The 18792-nt window shown below is 49.0% G+C and overlaps 2 protein-coding genes across 2 annotated transcripts; one reads left to right on the top strand and one right to left on the bottom strand.

Annotated features, from left to right (window-relative positions):
* The first annotated feature begins 8290 nt into the window (after positions 1 to 8290).
* On the top strand, positions 8291 to 15407 carry LOC117862965 (lysine-specific histone demethylase 1 homolog 3). The gene is made up of 5 exons (XM_034746522.2): positions 8291 to 9010; positions 9546 to 9779; positions 10955 to 11716; positions 12722 to 13953; positions 14212 to 15407. Exons 1-5 carry the CDS (start codon positions 8409 to 8411, stop codon positions 15003 to 15005), a joined length of 3624 nt encoding a protein of 1207 aa, XP_034602413.1. The 5' UTR covers positions 8291 to 8408; the 3' UTR covers positions 15006 to 15407.
* A 366-nt stretch (positions 15408 to 15773) lies between these two features.
* On the bottom strand, positions 15774 to 17941 carry LOC117862963 (thioredoxin-like 3-3). The gene is made up of 4 exons (XM_034746521.2): positions 17761 to 17941; positions 16886 to 17079; positions 16613 to 16638; positions 15774 to 16140 (listed from the first exon to the last, which is right to left on the bottom strand). The coding sequence occupies exons 2-4, from the start codon at positions 17042 to 17044 to the stop codon at positions 15921 to 15923; spliced, it is 405 nt and encodes a 134-aa protein (XP_034602412.1). The 5' UTR covers positions 17045 to 17079; positions 17761 to 17941; the 3' UTR covers positions 15774 to 15920.
* Positions 17942 to 18792: the final 851 nt, after the last annotated feature.

Here is an 18792-nt window from a genome sequence, read left to right as displayed (position 1 = left end):
CCCACACACGAGCGGAGTGTCGAAGTCGAACGTTCACGTCTTCACTTTCACCCCACCTTGTATGAAACTTTACACTTTTGTCCCCTGAGATCTCGAATTTGAACACTTTGGGTCCGTATAAGCCAAAGGAACGATCGGCTAAAACCAATCAGAAGGTTTGCTTGGAAGGGAAAGAGTGCCTACAAGTTTCTTAGTTTATTAACTATTAAGCTGACATCTAAGACCACCTAAGATTTACATGTTTTAACAATATATCTGACACGTATAGGTTTTTGCCACAAGTCTTGTCAATTTTGATACGTGGCATCTAAGATCCAGTTAGTAGGATATGCATTTTAGGTTAAGCTGATTATTGTGAAAAAATTATTTTCATGATATCTGAGGCAAATTTTACAGTACTAGGCGCTTGGAAGCTTTTCTTTGCCGCGGCTTGCCTTACCAAGCTAGGCAAAAGAAAACACGCTTGTTTTCGTTGCCGCATCACGTCGAAGCCTGCGCTAGGAAGTTTCGTCTTGCTGCAGCAAGCGAGTCGAATCGACTCTCCACGGTGGACAAGGCGAGGCAAGGCTACCTCGATATCCGGAGATATTTAACTATTTATCATTCTTATGGATATGACACTTCTTCGGTTGCCATTCTTACGAATTTACCTACAGATTTGTCATCCCTGCATCAATGAAGCAACATTTTTACCATTTTTGCAGACGTGATCTGCCAACTCACTATGCCAGTGTGGATGAGGGACACGAAATAACTAAAATGCCACCGCCTTATCCCTTCAGCCCCACGGCTTGCCCAACCCTCAGAGCAACTCCAAGAGGCTGCTAATCTTACCCCCAATACCTTTTTTAGGAAAAAAGAGAGAAAAAATGAACTCCAACAATCCACCTAAACCTTCCCCAATTTTTTAGCGACGCTAAAAAATAGCCTGCCACCGCGTATATTTTAGCGTTGGCGTTCCTCCCCCAATCCTGATTCCCGCACGCCCGCGCGTCCCTTCCGATGGGCCCAATACGATGACGTGGCCTGTGTTTGAAATATTGGGGGCTATTTATTAGCGATCTGCTGTGGACTAATATGTTTTTGGAGGAAATTTTTTTAGGAGAACCCCCAATACATAGTTTTGGGGAAGAATTTTTTAGAATACTCTTGGAGTTGCTCTCAGCCACAAGCCGCTCGTTGCCTCATTCCATTCCCCTTCTCCCTCCACTGATTATGCCACCGCCGGCCGCCTCCCTCCGTGCAGCGCCGCGCAAGCACCGGACGCCGCCGCTGAACACACGTTGGTCACGTCGCGTGCTCCCTTCTACCCTCCGCGCCGCCCACGCTGGCTGCCCTATACCTCTACCGCCTAGCGTCCCTGAGATCCGCACCGCAGGTGACCGTCCGACCCAGATCTCCGTGTGCGCCTCCGTCCCACCGACGATACCTCGTACATCCCGTAGCTCCCGCTGCCAGAGACACTCACCTGGCTCGGGTCCATTCTCATCTTTGGCGTCGTGTGGACATTGCTAGGCGAGCGAGCCCCCATCAAGGAAAGCTGGCGGTGTTTGGCAACACTCCACTTCAGAAAAAATAGCTTCACCCCACCAACTCCGCAAAATTTCCTGCCAAACATGTCCAGCTCCACCAACTCCAGCTCCAGAAAAAATGTGGAGTTAGGGCCAGATCCACGTTTTTTCTGAAGCACCTCAAAGGATGCTCCAAAAACACGAATTTCAAACCTCCTCGTAGAGTTGTCAGTATTTAACCACCGTTACCACCGATTGCCCACGTACAACGTTTCTATTTCCCGAGCCCCCACCTGACCTTCTTCTTCGTCGCGTTGTAGAGGCCGCCAGCTGCAGGGAGGGCATCACCGTCAGCCATGAAAGGCATATGAGGACTTCCGCTGAGTTGCTGACGCCCGCGAGGACCCGCGACCGCACCGCCGCAGCCTCACGCGGTGGCGCCAGGTGGCTCTACCCCTGTCCCCCGCGCGTCGTGCCACCCTGACCCCCGCGGCGGCGTTGGGGCTGCAGGCTGCTAGGCCGTGGGGGCTCCTTGCTGCGCATCGTGGCCTGCAGGGCCGCACCCTCTTCGCGCGCCATCGCTCCATGGCCGCTTCGTGCTGCTGGTGGCCGCCGTGGGGATGTTGGTCCTCGTCGTGGCGGGCCTCCCGCGGGGCTGCGCCACTACCGTCAGCGAGGCAAAGCCAGGATAGGTCTCTGACCGCAATTGCTCCTGCAACAATCAATCGTCCTCTTTCGTATAGGAACTTCAATTCCTTTTGAGAGTTTTTTTTATCTTCGATTTGTTCAATCTCAAATGAAATGGAGTGCTCGATTTGGAAGAAGAGCAAGCTGCTTGCTTGCTTGCATGACCGGTGGAGATGAAGGGAGCAAGAGAGAGAAGGGATCCAGTGTTGCCACAAACGCCGGGCTCCAACCATCGTCCTGAAGTTGGACTTCCAGAAGGCATTCGATTCAGTGGCTTGCGCCTCCTTGGATGCAATTCTGGAGTTTTGGGGCTTCAGGGAGGGGTGGCGTGCCATGGTCAGCTCACTCCTCGCCACTGGGAAGACGGCGATCATGTTGAATAAGGTCCCCGAGTCGTGGAACCAGTGTCGCAGAGGCCTACGGCGAGGGGACCCACTGAGTCCCTACCTCTTCCTTATTGTCGCTGACCTGCTACACAAGATGATTGCCACCGACAACAGTGGGCTCCTGCATCCCCTCGTCCCTAACATGCGCCCTGCACTGTGATCCGGTACGCGGACAACACCCTGGTCGCGCTGCCGGCGCTCCCGAACCAAATCTGGCGCTTGAAGGGGATCCTCGACGCCTTCGCCGCTGCCACTAGCCTCCACATCAACTTCCACAAGAGTGAAGAGCAAGATGCCTGGAAACTAGCAGCTGTCCTAGGGTGCCCGGTAGTGAATTTATCTCAATCCTACTTGGGCCTCCCACTCTCCGTCAACAAGATCCCCGTCTATGTGCTCGACTCGCTCGCCATCAAGGCAGAGAGGTCGATCCCCGGGTGGCGCACCTCCTTGCTGACGTCGACGGGCGGCTCACCCTCACCATTGCCGTCTTGACGACACAACCTCTCTCCGCTGCCATTGTCCACTGTAGAGAAGCTAGACAGGGTCAGGAAGGGGCTTTTCTGGAAGGGTGCCACCAAATGCTTCGAAGGCGATTGCAAGGTCGCCCCGCACTTGGCTTGCAGGGACACCGATGATGGGGGGATTGGCCTCAAGGATCTTGCAACCGTGAACAAGAGCTTGCTCCTCAAGAACATCCACAAGCTCTTCATCGGCGAGAGCAACCCATGGACGGATTGGATCCACCTCTGGTACGATGACGGCTGGGCGACGAAGGACACACCCTGCTAGCGGTCCTTCAAGAAGCTCATCCCCGAGTACCGCGCGCTAACGACCATGTCACTGGGCGACGACCTCACCACCTCATTCTAGCATGGCGCCTGGGTGGAGGCGGGGCGGCTGTGCGAACTCCTCCCCACTCTATACTTTCACTGCCTCGACGTCGAGAGCACTGTGGCAGAGGTGCTCCTCGCGTCCCCCGGCGCCGTGCCGGCGCTCCTGGCGTGGAAATCGTGGGTGAAGACCCGCAAGGCCTCGAACCTCGACCTCGAGGAGGCGGACTCCCTGACGTCCGCAGCCACGCCGCTCCTCGTCGCATCGAAGGCGGCGGGGAGGAGCGAGGAGGACGAGGTGCCGGTGCCCGGCGAGCGGCCGCGGCTCGGGGAGGAGCACACAATCGCGCAGGCGCTGACGTCGCTGGACTTCTGCTTCTAGCTGATGTTCGCGTCGTTCCTGATGGGCGTGGGCGACATGGTCATTTTTCGTGGCCCATCCATGCTGGGTACTATAGATTTCCATTTGGCCCGCGGCACGTGGGCCGGCCCACGGCACGACAATTTGGCCCGGTACAGGCACGGCCCAGCACGACGGCCTTGCAGGCCGGGCCGGCCCGGCCTACATCACGGGCCGGGCCTAGGCCGCTACCTCAGCACGTGGGCTGGCCCGGCACGGTCTGGCACATTTGGCCCGTGGGCCAGCAACGGCCGGCACGGCCTGTTAAGGCCTGCCAGGCCTGCCTCGGCCCGGCCAAACGGCCGTATATAACGCCGCGCGGCGCCGGCGGAAACCCTACCCGGCCCCCGCTCCCTCCCGCATCGACTCATCGAGCCGCCTCGCCTCTCTCAGTCTCTCTCGCTCTCTCGCCTCGCCTCCTCCCCGCTCCCTCCCGGCTCCTCACCTCCTCCCCTAGATCTAGATCCACCGCCGTCCTTGCCCGCCGCCGGCTCGCCGGTGGCCCCTCCGCCTCCTTCCCCCCCGTAACTGCTCCTCCACTCTCAGATCCGGCGTCCTCGCCCACCGCCGGCTTGCTGGTGGCTCCTCCGCCGGCTCCGCCTCCCTACCCTTGTAACTGCTCCTCCCCTAGTCTATTCTCAGATCCGGCGTCCTCGCCCGCCGCCGGCTCGCCGGTCACCCATCCGCCTCCCTCCCCGTAACCCCGCTTCTCCCTTAGCCCCTCCGGCCCTCCGCCTCCCTCGGTTCCTCGCCTAGTCGCCTCCTCCCCCCGACCCTCGCAGATCCGCCTCACTCCCTGGTTCCCCACCGTTGCGGTTCGTCTTCTCCGGCTCCGGGCTCCGACTGCGCAGGTAAACACCACTCCTCTCGTTCCTCTTCTTCTTCCGTTCTTCGACACCTCACACTCTCACAGATCCGCCTCCCTCACTTTCTTCTCTTTCATCGTGTAGGTCTCCTACAGGGGCCGCGCGTCGTTGAGGAACGGAGCCGCCGAGGCGACGACGTCAACGGTGGAGGGCTCGAGGGTCTGTTCCGGTTCCGGGTGTGCTCGAGGATGGACGACGACTATCCAACCTGCCTCAATGATGAGTTGCGGTTGATGGGGGAGACCGGAGATGATGATTCTGATTTGGAGGCGGATCGGCGGGCGCTGCTCGGTGGTGCCGTCCCGGATGCTCAGCCAGGTCCTGGAGCTGGAGATTCTCCAGCACCTGCTGCTGCTGGCTCCAGTGCTGGTCCGGGCTCGGAGAGTACAGGCAGCAAGAGGACTCGTTCTTGCACCTCTAAGGTGTGGGATGACTTTGAGCCTCTGTACGAGGTAAAGAACAACAAGAGGGTAAGAACTGGTGCTAAGTGCCTACATTGCAAGAAAATTTATTCTGGTAAGTCTGCTAGTGGTACTGGACACTTGCATAGGCACCTTCCAAAGTGCCCAGTCTTGCTAGGTGCTTCTCGTATGGCTCAGTCCCAACTCAAGTACAATCCTGATGGCTCTCTCCATATGTGGGAGTACAATCCTGATGTTGCTTGTATCCAGTTGTGCAGATTGATTGCTAGACTAGACCTTCCTTTATGCTTTGGTGAGTCTGATGCATTTGAGGAGTATATTAATATTGCTCATAATCCTAGATTCAGTTGTGTGTCTAGGCAAACCACCACCAGAGATTTTGTTAAGTATTTTGATGAGCGTCGTTCTAAACTCCTGGCTTCTTTGCAATCTGTTTCCTCTGTTGCTCTTACATCTGACATATGGTCTGGTAATGCTAAGGAAGATTACCTTAGTGTGGTTGCTCATTATGTGAATGCTGATTGGCAACTAGAGAAGAGGATCTTAGGCCTTCGTTTAATTGATGTTTCTCATAATGCTGATAATATTGCTGAGCGCATTACAGCTGTTGCTACTGATTATGGTTTAAATGATAAGATATTTTCTATCACACTGGATAATGCATCGGCAAACACTGCCGCCATTGGTAAGCTTCATCCTTCACTGACTGGTTACATGGGTAGACTTTTTTTTCATTAGCGTTGTGCTTGTCACATCATTAATCTTATTGTTAAGGCTGGCCTTGATGTTTTCAAGCCTATGCTTAGTTCATTTAGAACTGCAATTTCATTCCTGAATTGTTCTAACTAACGTATTGCGGCATACAAGTCATATTGCATTGCTGTTGGTGTCCGTCCTCGTAAGTTTGCTTTGGATATGGATGTTAGATGGAATTCAACTTATCTCATGTTGAAGCATCTATTGCCCCATAAGACCACATTCCATCAGTTCATAACCACTCAATATGGTTTGGTTGAAGGTCAAACAATTCTTACAGAATTATACTGGTATATTGCTGAAAAGATTCTGATATTTCTTGAACAATTCTATGATTCTACTGTTATTCTGTCTGGTGTTTACTATCCTACTGCTCCATTAATCTTGCATCATATTCTTGAGATAGCTGGGCACCTTAATTTCTATGCTGATGATGCTGATCTGAAACATGTTGTTGCACCCATGAAGTCTAAGTTCTTATCTTATTGGGCTGATATACCTATGCTTTATGCCTTTGCTTTTATATTGGATCCTAGAGCTAAGATTACTGGTTTTAGCAATGTGCTTCAGCTGATGTCTCAGCTAACTGGTAAGGATTATTCTAGTTACTTAACTGATGTAAGAGCTGAATTGTCTACAATCTTTGGCAAATATGAAGCTAAGTATGGTTCTGTGAGGATGCAGAGGGCCACTCAGCCAGGCCCTGCAGGTAAGAAGAAGACTGCTTGGGGTAAGATCTTTGGTTCCCAGGCTGCTTCATCTACTTATTCTGCTGCTAGCCTTGGTGCTGGCATGGGTTCTACTTCTGTTTCCTCCTCCCTGTCTAGGAGACAATCTGCTAGTGCTTTGTTGCAAGCTGCTCAAACTGGTGCCTCTCTTGCTGCTGCTTCTGAACTGTCTGCTTACCTAGACAGTGACACTATCAATCAATATGATGATGACTTCAACATATTGACCTGGTGGCATGAGCATAAGTTATCATATCCTGTTCTGTCTATCTTAGCTAGGGATGTTATGACTGTGCCTGTCTCTACTATATCTTCAGAATCTGCATTTAGTACCACTGGCAGGATCATTGAGGAGCGGCGACGTCGTCTGACCCCTGAGATGGTGGAGATCTTGGCTTTGATCAAGGATTGGGAGCAAGGAGATGCAAGACTGCAGCATACCGTCGACGATACCGAACTTGAAGAGTCATTTGAGGATTTGTATCTTGATGAGTAAGTTTTCTACTCTCATTTACTTCTAATCAGTATACTCTCATTTACTTGTGTTAGTTGTTACTTCAGTATACTTGTGTTAGTTTTTACTTGAATTATTGGTAATCCTCCTATCATTTTTTGCAGAAGCTAGATGCCTTCTGCCCTGTTGCCTGTTGGTGCTCTGTCAGTGTTCAGGAGCAAGTCAGCAAGATAGAACTCAGAAAGTCAGAAGTTAGAAGCCTTGTGCTGTTGTGCTTGTGTAGATCTTGTGAGTTGTGAGTTGTCAGTTGAGTTGTGAACTTGTGTGATTGTGTATAGTGTATCTGAACAATGAACTTATGAGCTGGCTGTACTCTTTTTTCCTTTGTAGGGTTTTCTCACGAGGTGTGAGTTTTTACCTACAAAGGTTTTTAATGAGGCAGCAATACAAACAGCTCAAAATAATATTCATATTGAATCAGTTGAATTTGTGAGTTGAATTTGTGAGTTGAATCTATGAATATATTGAATCAGTTGAATTTGTGAGTTGAATTAGTGAGTTGAATCTATGAATATATTGAATCAGTTGAATTTGTGAGTTTTTACCTATTCAAAATGTCTTCCTTTGAATATATTAGATTCTGGTGAGGGCTTTTTGTTAAAATGTTACACGGGCTGGCACGGGCACGGTAAGGCTGTTAAGGCCCGCCGGGCCAGCGGGCCGGCACGGCCTGCGTAAGAAGTAAGCAGGCCGGACCTGGGCCGCTCTTTCGGCACGCGGGCCGGCCCGGCCTGGCACGACACATAGGCGGGCCTAAACAGGCCGGGCCTATTCGTGCCCGTGCCCGGCCGGGCCGGGCCGCCCGTTTGGCTATCTATACTGGGTACGAGTAGGTGGCTCGCTCCGTCAGTAAAAGTGATAATTTTATTGCTTCGTTTGTTCGGAGATGGTAAATACGTAAAAGCAACTGAAGAATATCAGCTAAAGAAGTGTCGTCTACGTAGATGACAAATAGTTAAATATCCTCCGTATCCGAGCACGTCCATCTTTATACTACGAACTGTAGACCCCTTTGATCGATGAAAAATGACATGCAGAGAAGTCCAAGACGCGGCACGGTGGTGAATAGAGAAAGGTTCCGAGTATAAGTTGATGCATTATTTAACAAATTATTGACCAGCACATCGACACTTTTATCATGGGTAAGGATAAGATTTTTTGTTCAGTTGGCCGCTGGATGTACACTTCAAGCACCCCGGTTCTAAGCTTCCAGCGCTCAAGACTCCGCAGGCGATCGACGGACGACGGCGATGGCAAGAGAGGACAGAAAAATGGCAGAGCCACCGAAACGCCTTCCAAGCCAATTCCATGACAGAAAAACCAGTCAACTCTGAAACCACACGGCACGCGGCACGCCCCTTTCTGACGAAAATGGCAGCACTTCTCCCTGTGCTGCTCGCCCACCTACTCCTCCTCTGCGCCCATGGCGCCACTGCCTCCGCGGCCGCGACTCCGCCGCCTCTACCGATCCTGCCGGTCCCGTCCTACGCGCAGCTCCGGTGGCAGCTCTCGGAGATGGCGCTCTTCCTCCACTTCGGGCCCAACACCTTCACGGACTCCGAGTGGGGCACCGGCCGCGCCGACCCGTCCGTGTTCGCTCCCTCGGCGCTCGACGCGGGCCAGTGGGCGCGCGTCGCGGCGCGGGCCGGGTTCCGCCGCGTCGTGCTCACGGCCAAGCACCACGACGGCTTCTGCCTCTGGCCGTCGGCGCTGACCAACTACTCGGTGGCCGCCTCGCCGTGGCGGGGAGGGGCCGGGGACGTCGTCGCCGAGCTCGCCGCCGCCGCGCGCGCGGAGGGGGTTGGGCTGGGGCTGTACCTCTCACCGTGGGACCGCCACGAGCCGGTGTATGGGGACACCGTCCCGTACAATGAGCATTACATGGGCCAGATGACGGAACTGCTGACCAGGTGTGATAATTCTTGCGTTTGAACTGAAGAATGAATGAATGATTGCTGTTGTGGTTGTCGCTGGGGCTTTTGCAGGTGAATTTTCCGATGCAGCTGGTGTAAATCGTGATCTTGATGTGGTTGTGCGACTCGGTGTCTGGAAACTAAGAAAAAACAACCACCTACTTGTTCGATTGCAGAATATGCAATAGAAGCAGCTGATTAGTTTGCCTCCTTGATGGCATATTCGATTTGCGATCATCAATGATTAGTTATGGTGCCGTATGATACGAAAAGACTTAGGTTTTGTAGCATTTCTTGTGGATATAGTCTGCTGCACTTTATCACCATGATAGTAATATTCAATCTTTCTTGTTTAGCACTTTACTGCATGCATTACTTCGAATTCTGGGATATATAGAGTTAATTTTGAGTACATTGCAGATTCCACAGTATTTGGGTAGCATTCATATACTTTCTACTCGGCATTGCGCACACACAGTTATTCATTTCCTGCATTTAGCATAATGTAAATACCACTCCTTTAAATATGCAGGTATGGAGAGGTAGAGGAAGTTTGGCTTGATGGTGCAAAGGGCGATGCCAAGAAGATGGATTATATGTTTGATGCCTGGTTTTCACTTATACATCAGCTACAACAAAGGGTAGTTATCTTCTCAGATGCTGGACCGGACACTAGATGGGTGGGAGACGAGGTAGGGGTTGCAGGTTATACTTGTTGGTCTACCTTCAATAAAAGCTCAGTGACAATTGGGCACACCATTGCTGAGTAAGTAATGCAATGACTAGTTAGATTTATGTTTCAAAATAAGACTAGTTAGATTTGCCTGTCTGTCGTTGTTTCTCAGCTTAGCATCACATGAGCCATACCTCTGTCAAGATTCTAGTGTGGACGAAATTTCAATACAATCTATCTCATTTGTGAATTTCGGCTTTGTTAGTAGTATATTTCTAGATTATTATTAAAAGGGATAAATAGGGCCTATATGATGTTCTTATTAAATAGGAGACAATCTCTGTGTTTGGAAGACATAGCCTTTTAGTTTGATGCATCGATCGTTTCAGTTATGACTGCATACTTACTTGGAGTGAGATAGCTATTCAATTGTTCCTTTGAACCCACTTCAAAGTTAAACTACCATAGTACATTCTCGATGGGGCCAGACCTCTAACCTTTACTTCAAAGCATGGTGCTATAATTCTATCTTCTCTGATCACAAATGATGACTTATTCGAGCAAGTACTCTTGCAAAAGTAGATAATCGCAATGCTATGTGTAAATAAATATTGTACTTTTCTTCTATTTGAACTTTAAGGATGATGCTTTATAAAGTCAGACCATTGTTATTTGGTTAGTGTCAGCATTATTTTTAGATGGCTGTGTATCACAAAGTGTCCACTGCAATATCTGCACCAAATTAAATTTCCAGCATGGTCCTATAGCAAAAAGGTTTCAAAATCGGAACAGTAGACTCGTTGGTTTGGTTTATGAATGTTGCACTGTGTCAGGGAATGAAGAGAGACAAATGAGCTATAAGAGTATGGACTTAATTTGTTATTTTTCTCGAATGCGACATATTTAGTCATTTTTCTCGAATGTAACATATTTACTTATTTAGTCATAGAATTTTGGTACTCATTGAACTTAGTTAAAACCCTCCTTAGTATAGTTCTGTATGATAACATTGGGCGTGGCAAATTTTCAACATGATATAACCTGTAGTTGATGTGCATGTAGAATTGGTGCCATTGACAATAAGGTAACTCCATAAACTTTCACTGTTCTGCATTGAGTGAGTTTGATGAAAGAGAAAATTGTTTGTTATTGTTTCTTCAGAACAATCTGATAAAATAAACGGTTCAGAGCCACAAAGATCATTTGTTATTGATATCATCCTGCTTTTACGTATTCAGTATGACTAAAAATGCTAACTGTATTGCCAGATACTCACGCTGTGGGGATCCTTATGGGCAAGACTGGGTTCCTGCAGAATGTGATGTTTCCATCAGGCCAGGTTGGTTCTGGCATGCCTCAGAGAAACCAAAAAACGCGACAACTCTGCTTGACATATACTACAAATCAGTTGGTAGAAACTGTCTCCTCATTTTGAATGTCCCTCCCAATTCATCTGGCCTCATTTCCGATGAAGACATGCAAGTCCTTCAGGAATTCACTGAGATCCGGCATACAATTTTCTCTCATAACTTTGCTGCCAATGCCACTGTCACAGCAAACAGTGTCCGTGGTGGGCAGGATAATCTGCAATTTGCACCCTCCAATGTGCTTGAAGACAGCATATACTCCTACTGGGCTCCGCAGGAAGGGCAAACCTGCTGGGAAATGCTCTTCGACCTTGGGCAATCTGCTTCCTTCAATGTGCTCCAGCTCCAGGAGCCTATACAGCTGGGACAGCGTGTTATTGAGTTTCATGTGGATATCCTCATAGATGAACTGTGGCAAACAATTGTTGAAGCCACGACAATTGGGTACAAGCGGCTGCTGAAATTTCCAGTCACTGAATCTCGATACCTGAAGCTATCTATCAACAGTGCACGCGCAGATCCCCTGATCTCATTCTTCGGTGTCTTCATGGATTCTTTTTCAGGCAAATATAACTTGGAGAATCACAACAAGCGCACAAATAGCAGTGAAGTTATAATGTTGAGGACGGGCAGTGCAGCTGGCAACAGGAGTACTGCCGCCATGTAGTTGCCTCGTGTACTGCTGCCGTGTAAAAGTACAACTTCTGGTATGGCCTGGTCCATTCACCATGCTAGAATCTCTTGCATGTTGATTTGTTCTTTGTAATTCTATGTCCATTGGGGTGAAGAAGGCCGTTCAATGGTGAGCAATGTGTATATATCTCTAGTTTGGCTTGCCAAAGCAACTTGAAATAAAGAGCTCCACTTTCTGCAATCATACATGGTGTTCTTCCCCAAACTGGTTGCTCTAAACTAATTGAAAGATGTGATCAGAAACTTCTTCTGCATCAGTTGCTGTTGAATGATGCTAGCAGGAAGCCAGAGACTCGGAAGAAGTGAATATGCACCTCTCTCTTTTGTAAAATTGTAAGCACATATGTGAACCTCCCTGGAAGATAGTGATTCCTGAAGACTGGACTTGATTACTTGAGTACTTGACAGACACCTTCGAAGGCGTAACTGACCCTTTACGTAATCTTGGCCTGAAGGCGGAAAAGGAAGGCTTAGCGCCTGTTCCACCTGCACTACGCTGCTCTCGCGTCTAAACCCATCGAGCAGGTGCCCCCCTGCCGCCGCCGTCGCCCCTCGACGCACGCTGCCGGCGACCATGTCCGACCAGGCGCCACCTTACGCGCCTCTCCCCCTCGTCTCCTCCCTTCCCCCAGATCCTACCGCCACCCCGTCACGGAACCCCACCCTTGTCCTCCCTAATCCTGCCTTCCCCAACAAGCGCAAGCGCACCGGATTCCGCCGCAAGGTCCCCTCCGGGTCCCCGGCCGCCCCCGCCCTCTCTCCCGCGGCGCCCTCCCAGCCGCCACCCCCTGCTTCCGCCGCCGACGACATCATAGTGATCAATCGGGAGCCTACCGCGGAGGCCCTCACCGCGCTCACGGCGGGCTTCCCGGCGGACTCCCTCACCGACGAGGAGATTGAGGCTGGCGTGGTTTCCGATGTTGGCGGCATCGAGCAGGTCAACTACATCCTCATCCGCAACCACCTCCTCTGCCGGTGGCGCGAGACCTACGACTCCTGGCTCGCCAAGGAGCCCTTTGCGACGCTCATCCCTCCCCACTGTGAGCACCTCCTCAACGCCGCCTACTCCTTCCTCGTCTCCCACAGCTACGTTAACTTCGGTGTCGCGCCGGCCATCAAGGAGCGCATCCCCAAGGAGCCCACGAGGCCTACCACCGTCGTTGTCATCGGTGCGGGCCTTGCTGGGCTCGCCGCGGCACGGCAGCTGGTGGCGTTCGGATTTAAGGTTATCGTCTTGGAGGGCCGCAAGCGGTGCGGTGGCCGTGTGTACACGAAGAAGATGGAAGGCGGTGGGCGCTCAGCTGCTGGTGATCTTGGCGGCAGCGTGCTTACTGGAACGTTTGGTAACCCGCTGGGAATTGTGGCTAAGCAGCTCGGCTTGCCCATGCACAAGATTAGAGACAAGTGCCCACTATACCGGCCGGATGGATCACCAGTTGATCCAGAGGTGGATAAGAAAGTAGAGATTACATTTAACAAGCTTCTTGATAAGTCGAGCAACCTGCGGACATCTATGGGGGAGGTGGCAGTGGATGTTTCGCTTGGTGCTGCGCTCGAGACATTACGGGAGGCAGATGGAGGCATCTCCACACAGGAGGAGAAGAACTTGTTCAATTGGCATCTAGCAAATCTTGAGTATGCCAATGCGGGATTGTTGTCGAGGTTGAGCCTTGCGTTCTGGGACCAGGATGATCCATATGACATGGGCGGGGATCACTGCTTCTTGCCTGGTGGCAATGGGAGACTTGTGCAAGCCCTGGCAGAGAATGTGCCGATTGTTTATGAGAGGACGGTGCACACTATACGATATGGAGGGGATGGGGTGCAGGTGGTTGTCAATGGAGGGCAAGTCTATGAAGGGGACATGGCACTGTGCACAGTTTCACTTGGGGTTCTGAAGAATGGAGGCATCAAGTTTTTACCTGAGTTGCCACAGAGGAAGCTTGATAGTATTAAGAGGCTTGGATTTGGGTTGTTGAACAAAGTAGCCATGCTGTTTCCACATGTTTTCTGGAGCACTGACCTAGATACATTCGGGCATCTGGTTGAAGATCCAAGGCGTCGCGGGGAGTTCTTTCTGTTCTATAGCTATGCGACGGTGGCTGGTGGCCCATTGCTGATGGCCTTGGTTGCTGGTGAAGCTGCTCACAATTTTGAAACCACGCCGCCAACTGATGCTGTCAGCTCAGTTCTTCAAATACTAAGAGGTGAGAATATTCTACAATCAAAGTTTGATTTTCTTCCAAAAAAAACTAACAAACTTTGCATCACTATTCAAGTTACTCTGCATCATGTAGTATTTCAGCACCTCTCGCCAAACCAGGAGTTACTTTAATACATAATCTGTAGTCTATTCACTTCCAAAGATATCCTGAAGTATATACAGTTATGTTCATGTCATATAAATGGATTTGACTGCTTAAACCCCTGGGCTTTTATCTAAAAGATGCACCTTTTGTCCACAGGTATCTATGAACCACAAGGGATTGAGGTTCCTGATCCTCTACAGAGTGTTTGCACTAGATGGGGCACTGACTCCTTCAGTCTAGGTTCATATTCTCATGTTGCTGTTGGAGCATCTGGAGATGACTATGACATATTAGCCGAGAGTGTTGGTGATGGGCGTCTTTTCTTTGCTGGTGAGGCTACCACGAGACGTTACCCAGCAACAATGCACGGTGCTTTTATCAGTGGTTTGCGAGAGGCTGCCAACATCACACTCCATGCCAATGCACGAGTAGCAAAGACTAAAGTGGACAAAAGCTCATCAACAAACACGCAGGCTTGTGCTACTATACTAATGGACTTGTTTAGGCAACCAGATTTGGAGTTTGGGAGCTTCTCCGTTATTTTCGGAGGAAAAGCTTCTGATCCGAAATCCCCAGCTATTCTAAAGGTAGAATTTGGTGGCCAGCGAAAGAAAAATGCAATTGAAGGCGCGAAGGCAGAACAGAACCACTCAAACAAATTGTTGTTCCAGCAGCTCCAGTCACATTTTAACCAGCAACAGCAACTTTATGTTTACACATTGCTATCACGACAGCAAGCTATGGAGTTAAGAGAGGTTAGAGGAGGTGATGACATGAGGTTGCATTACCTCTGTGAAAAAATGGGGGTGAAATTAGTTGGCAGGAAAGGCCTTGGTCCTGGGGCAGATGCGGTGATTGCATCCATTAAGGCAGAACGTAACAGGAGTCGAGCTAAACCTGGCCCCTCAAAGCTGAAAAAATCCATGAAGCCTAATGTTACTGCATCATGATTACTGACTGCTGATTTTTTGTGGGGCCTGACTGCCTATAGTTGATATCTACCAGGCAATGAATGTGTTCACTTGGATGGAGTATTCGCTCATGCTGATTGCTGAACTTGTCTTCAGGCCAACTTGCATCGAATGTTTAGCAATTGCTTTAGCTTAGTACAATTTGAATGAGATCTCCCAGATTCCAGTGTTTTTCATATTTTTTTTTCAGAGAGAGGCTGTTGTGATGTCGCATCTGAAATATGTGGATCCTGCAAAGCTAATATGGCTGCGGTTTAACCACTAATTCTTGAAGAAGCCTGTAGTTGGATGTACTTTTGTAATCTCAAATTGAAAGAACATTGTAGATGGTGTACATGGCTTTAGGAAACTGGATAAGAAATGTGACTTTTCTTGGAATTATTACCCTTGTGTTTTCTCAATGCTCCATGGGAACAATTAATTGTGGCTGTTTCTTCTTTGTATGGTTCCTGATTCCTGAACGATGCATTCACTTCGCAATATTTGAATACTGCTGAATGTAAGTTCGTTCTGAAATGAAAAGGGGGCTGGTTAATTTAAGCAGTAGCGCCTGGTAAATAAGTGAACTGCTTATTTTAATCTCACACAATCCAGTCTCCATGACCAGCAGTGTTAGATGCGCATTTCCATCAGATATTAACCATGATTCAACGCATCGAATTGTGTTTGTTGTTTCAGAAGCTCGTTTTCTGATTGTTATCTTCAACTTGGGCACAAGCACCGAGAGCTAGACAAGAGCAGCAGGTATATGCTGAATATACTCTAGTAAATATGGCCATAAAAAAATAGAACAACGTTACTAGTTACAAAAATTTTAAAAAACAAAATCCAAGTCACATTCAACATAAACGGTTCATGAGAACAGTGGGTGCGGAAGCTAGTGACAAATAACCATCAAGAATGCAACCAAAGCCGATCATGTAATCTCTCCTCTCCTGTGCCAAGCATCTCATCAACCCTTTCTCCATCTCGATAAAAATGGAAGGTTGGGGTGTAGCGTATGCTTTGTGTTGTTTCAGGGCACTCATCAATATCAGCATAGATGAACGTAAGATTCTCGAATTCATTGCTCAACTTGCAGAAGGATGGAAGAATCTGACTGCAAACACGACACCTACATACAAGGCAGGAATCAGATTGGTTAATCATACAGAGCCAAGAGAAGCAAATGGTATTCCCATATACGGTTACCGGTAGATGCTCTAGCTTTGTAAATTTGTATTGATAACGGAGCCAAATAGTGAAACTGTTCTTTATTTGACTTGGTAGGTATCATACGGGATCACAGAATTTTAGCACCGAATCAAGCATTTGACAGATTTTAACTTAATCCATGACAGTAATCAACTCTGAAGATGTTACATCCCGAAATGACTGCAACATAAAAAAAAACTAGTGAAGATTAACAGCAAACTAGTGAGATAAGTGGTGTCTCCTAGAATCAAATCACATGGGCATAAGACTATCGTTTATAACACAATCAAATTCGAGCAAAAAACAATAGTAAGAACAAATGCCAAATATTGTGCGTCTCCAATTCCTGAATTAAGTCCTATGAAAAAAACATAGCAAGAGCGGTAACATACCATGAGGCACCATAGTTGACCACAGCCTGCAAAAGAACATGCCAAAGAGATTTAATCAAAATAAACTAGTTAAAAACAAAATTCCATGTGCTAAATGATAGCTCATCTGTGTTCTAACTTCTAAGAACACTGCACACAGCCACACACTGTTTTCCCTTTCGCTCTTATTCCCTTGTCGATTACAAGTGAAACATTTTACAATAAAAAGAACCTGGAGGCCGTTTGGTTCATTCGGTGAATCGGTCGTGAGTGCAGAGGAGCATCTGTACTTACAGGGGACTTGGAGGATTTAAGCGAATCGAGCAACTGCCTCAGCTGTTGGTCGCTGCCGGCGCTGCGAAGGTTGCCATGGGAACTGCCTTGTAGCGGCAGGCCTGTTCCTTCCAGTCCTGTCCTTTTGGTGTCCTCCTTCCCATTCGCTTTCTCTGCCATATTCCAGCTCACCGTTGCTTATTCCTCCTGAGGCCCTGCAACCCAAGGCAAGATGAAGATGGATTTATCTTAAGATTCAGAACAAGGGAAGTAGACAGGAACTGAACCGGACAGCTGGCGGACCCAGGCCCAGGGTATGTCACCGATACTCCAATATGAATTCGGTGTAATCGAATATACAATCGGAAAAGAAAACTACAAAATTTGCCAAACAATTCGGTATACAAGTATAAAATAACTAAAAGTACAGTAATATATTTAGAAGGTCTCATAATACCTCAAATTCACAAATAATTCTGAAAAGGCAATGCAATGTCTTAGTTCTTCATGCCTCAATTTTCTGATAGCAGTAGCAAAAAAATGACATATTAAGCCCTGATTTCAGGCTAAACTAATCAGAGCTACCATGGGACACCAAACGCATGACATAAGAACAAACTGCGGAAGCAGTTGTACGCCCGACAACACTAACTAGCACACGTAAACACTAAACCATCATTTCTTTGACATTGAATAGTGTAAGTCGATCCGAATTGCAAGACCAAACTAGAGCACAACGTACACGAGCAGGCAGGAGCACGAGCAACATCAGATGAACTGATGAAGCTAAATCGGACAACAGGCACCAAATTAAGGGAATCAAACAGAGCACGCAGGAATTTTTAATCCACTAATCTTGAAGGAGTATGACTGTGTGAGTATAGCAGCAGTAGTACCAGCGAGCCGCGCGGGGCGCCGGGTGGCGCGGGCGCACAACGGGGGCGCCGGGGGATGGGATCCCGCTCGGCCGCGAGGTGTCGGCGGTGTGAGCGGTGGCGGCTATTCGTCGGGCGGCCCCTGGAGAAGGGCGGCGTGTGTCGAGCGGGCAGGTGACGTGCGTCGGGCGACTCCGTGTGGCTGACGGCGCGAGAGAAGGAAGACGGACGACGAGTCGTGAGTGTTCTTGGGCCGGCAAGTGTAGCAGGCCGCCACTACTCACGAGCAGCGGCGCGGGAACGACGTCGGTCGGGCCGTCAGGCGGGACCTCCGCGGGCCCATCGGAGTTTTGGCGCTGCTGCTGTGTGCGGTGTGCCGTGTGCAAACCGAGTGTGCGCGTGGTGGTAATCCCATTTATCTCCACGTGACGGGTCACGGCGGCATTTGAAGTTTGAACCACCCGATCCACCGATGCCTTTGGCTCAATTCACCATTTTTGGAAACGAACTTGGCTCAACATCTTTGAGGAAAGAGGACGCAACAAAAAAGAACATGGAGAGCCTGAGAGCCAAGCCGAAGGCTGGGAAGATAAGAAGATGCATAGGAAGATGGATTTAGATTCAAAGAAGAAAAAGGAGGACGAAAGAATCCATTCAGTCAGTTCAAAGAAAAAATGTTAGGAAGAACAATCAAGCAATGGTGAAGGTGAAAGCCACAAAGACATTCACAGCGGTAGCATATAACAGAATCAACCGGTAATGCTATTTTTCCTTTCATGTGTTCTTATCGCCCTGCATTATCAATTTATATGATCTTCTTCTAGCGGAGGGAGAAAAAAGTACACATCCTTTTGCACCATTCAACACTATGTGTTATGCAGAGATTATTGAGATGGTATTAGGCTATTAGCTACGTCAAAGATATATATATATATATATATATATATATATATATATATATATATATATACACACACACATATACCGGGGAGTGGGTGGAGCACCTATGGGTGGCGGCACTATTCAGCCACTATTCACTCACTATTGCGTACT

The sequence above is a fragment of the Setaria viridis genome, chromosome 7, assembly GCF_005286985.2.
Source record: "Setaria viridis chromosome 7, Setaria_viridis_v4.0, whole genome shotgun sequence".
Taxonomy (NCBI): domain Eukaryota; kingdom Viridiplantae; phylum Streptophyta; class Magnoliopsida; order Poales; family Poaceae; genus Setaria; species Setaria viridis.
Note: the sequence above shows the minus strand (reverse complement) of the source record. Positions and strands in the feature narration are given on the sequence as shown.

Bases quoted from the DNA above. Each gene is read 5' to 3' on its own strand.
- LOC117862965 (XM_034746522.2), top strand. From the start codon at position 8,409: ATGACAGAAAAACCAGTCAACTCTGAAACCACACGGCACGCGGCACGC. The intron at 9,011-9,545 runs GTGTGATAATTC...TTAAATATGCAG, and splicing joins ATGACGGAACTGCTGACCAG to GTATGGAGAGGTAGAGGAAG. The intron at 11,717-12,721 runs GTAGTTGCCTCG...CCTCCTCTGCCG, and splicing joins AACAGGAGTACTGCCGCCAT to GTGGCGCGAGACCTACGACT.
- LOC117862963 (XM_034746521.2), bottom strand. From the start codon at position 17,044: ATGGCAGAGAAAGCGAATGGGAAGGAGGACACCAAAAGGACAGGACTG. The intron at 16,639-16,885 runs GTAAGTACAGAT...GTTCTTTTGCAG, and splicing joins TTAAATCCTCCAAGTCCCCT to GCTGTGGTCAACTATGGTGC. The intron at 16,141-16,612 runs GTATGTTACCGC...CCTTGTATGTAG, and splicing joins GTCAACTATGGTGCCTCATG to GTGTCGTGTTTGCAGTCAGA.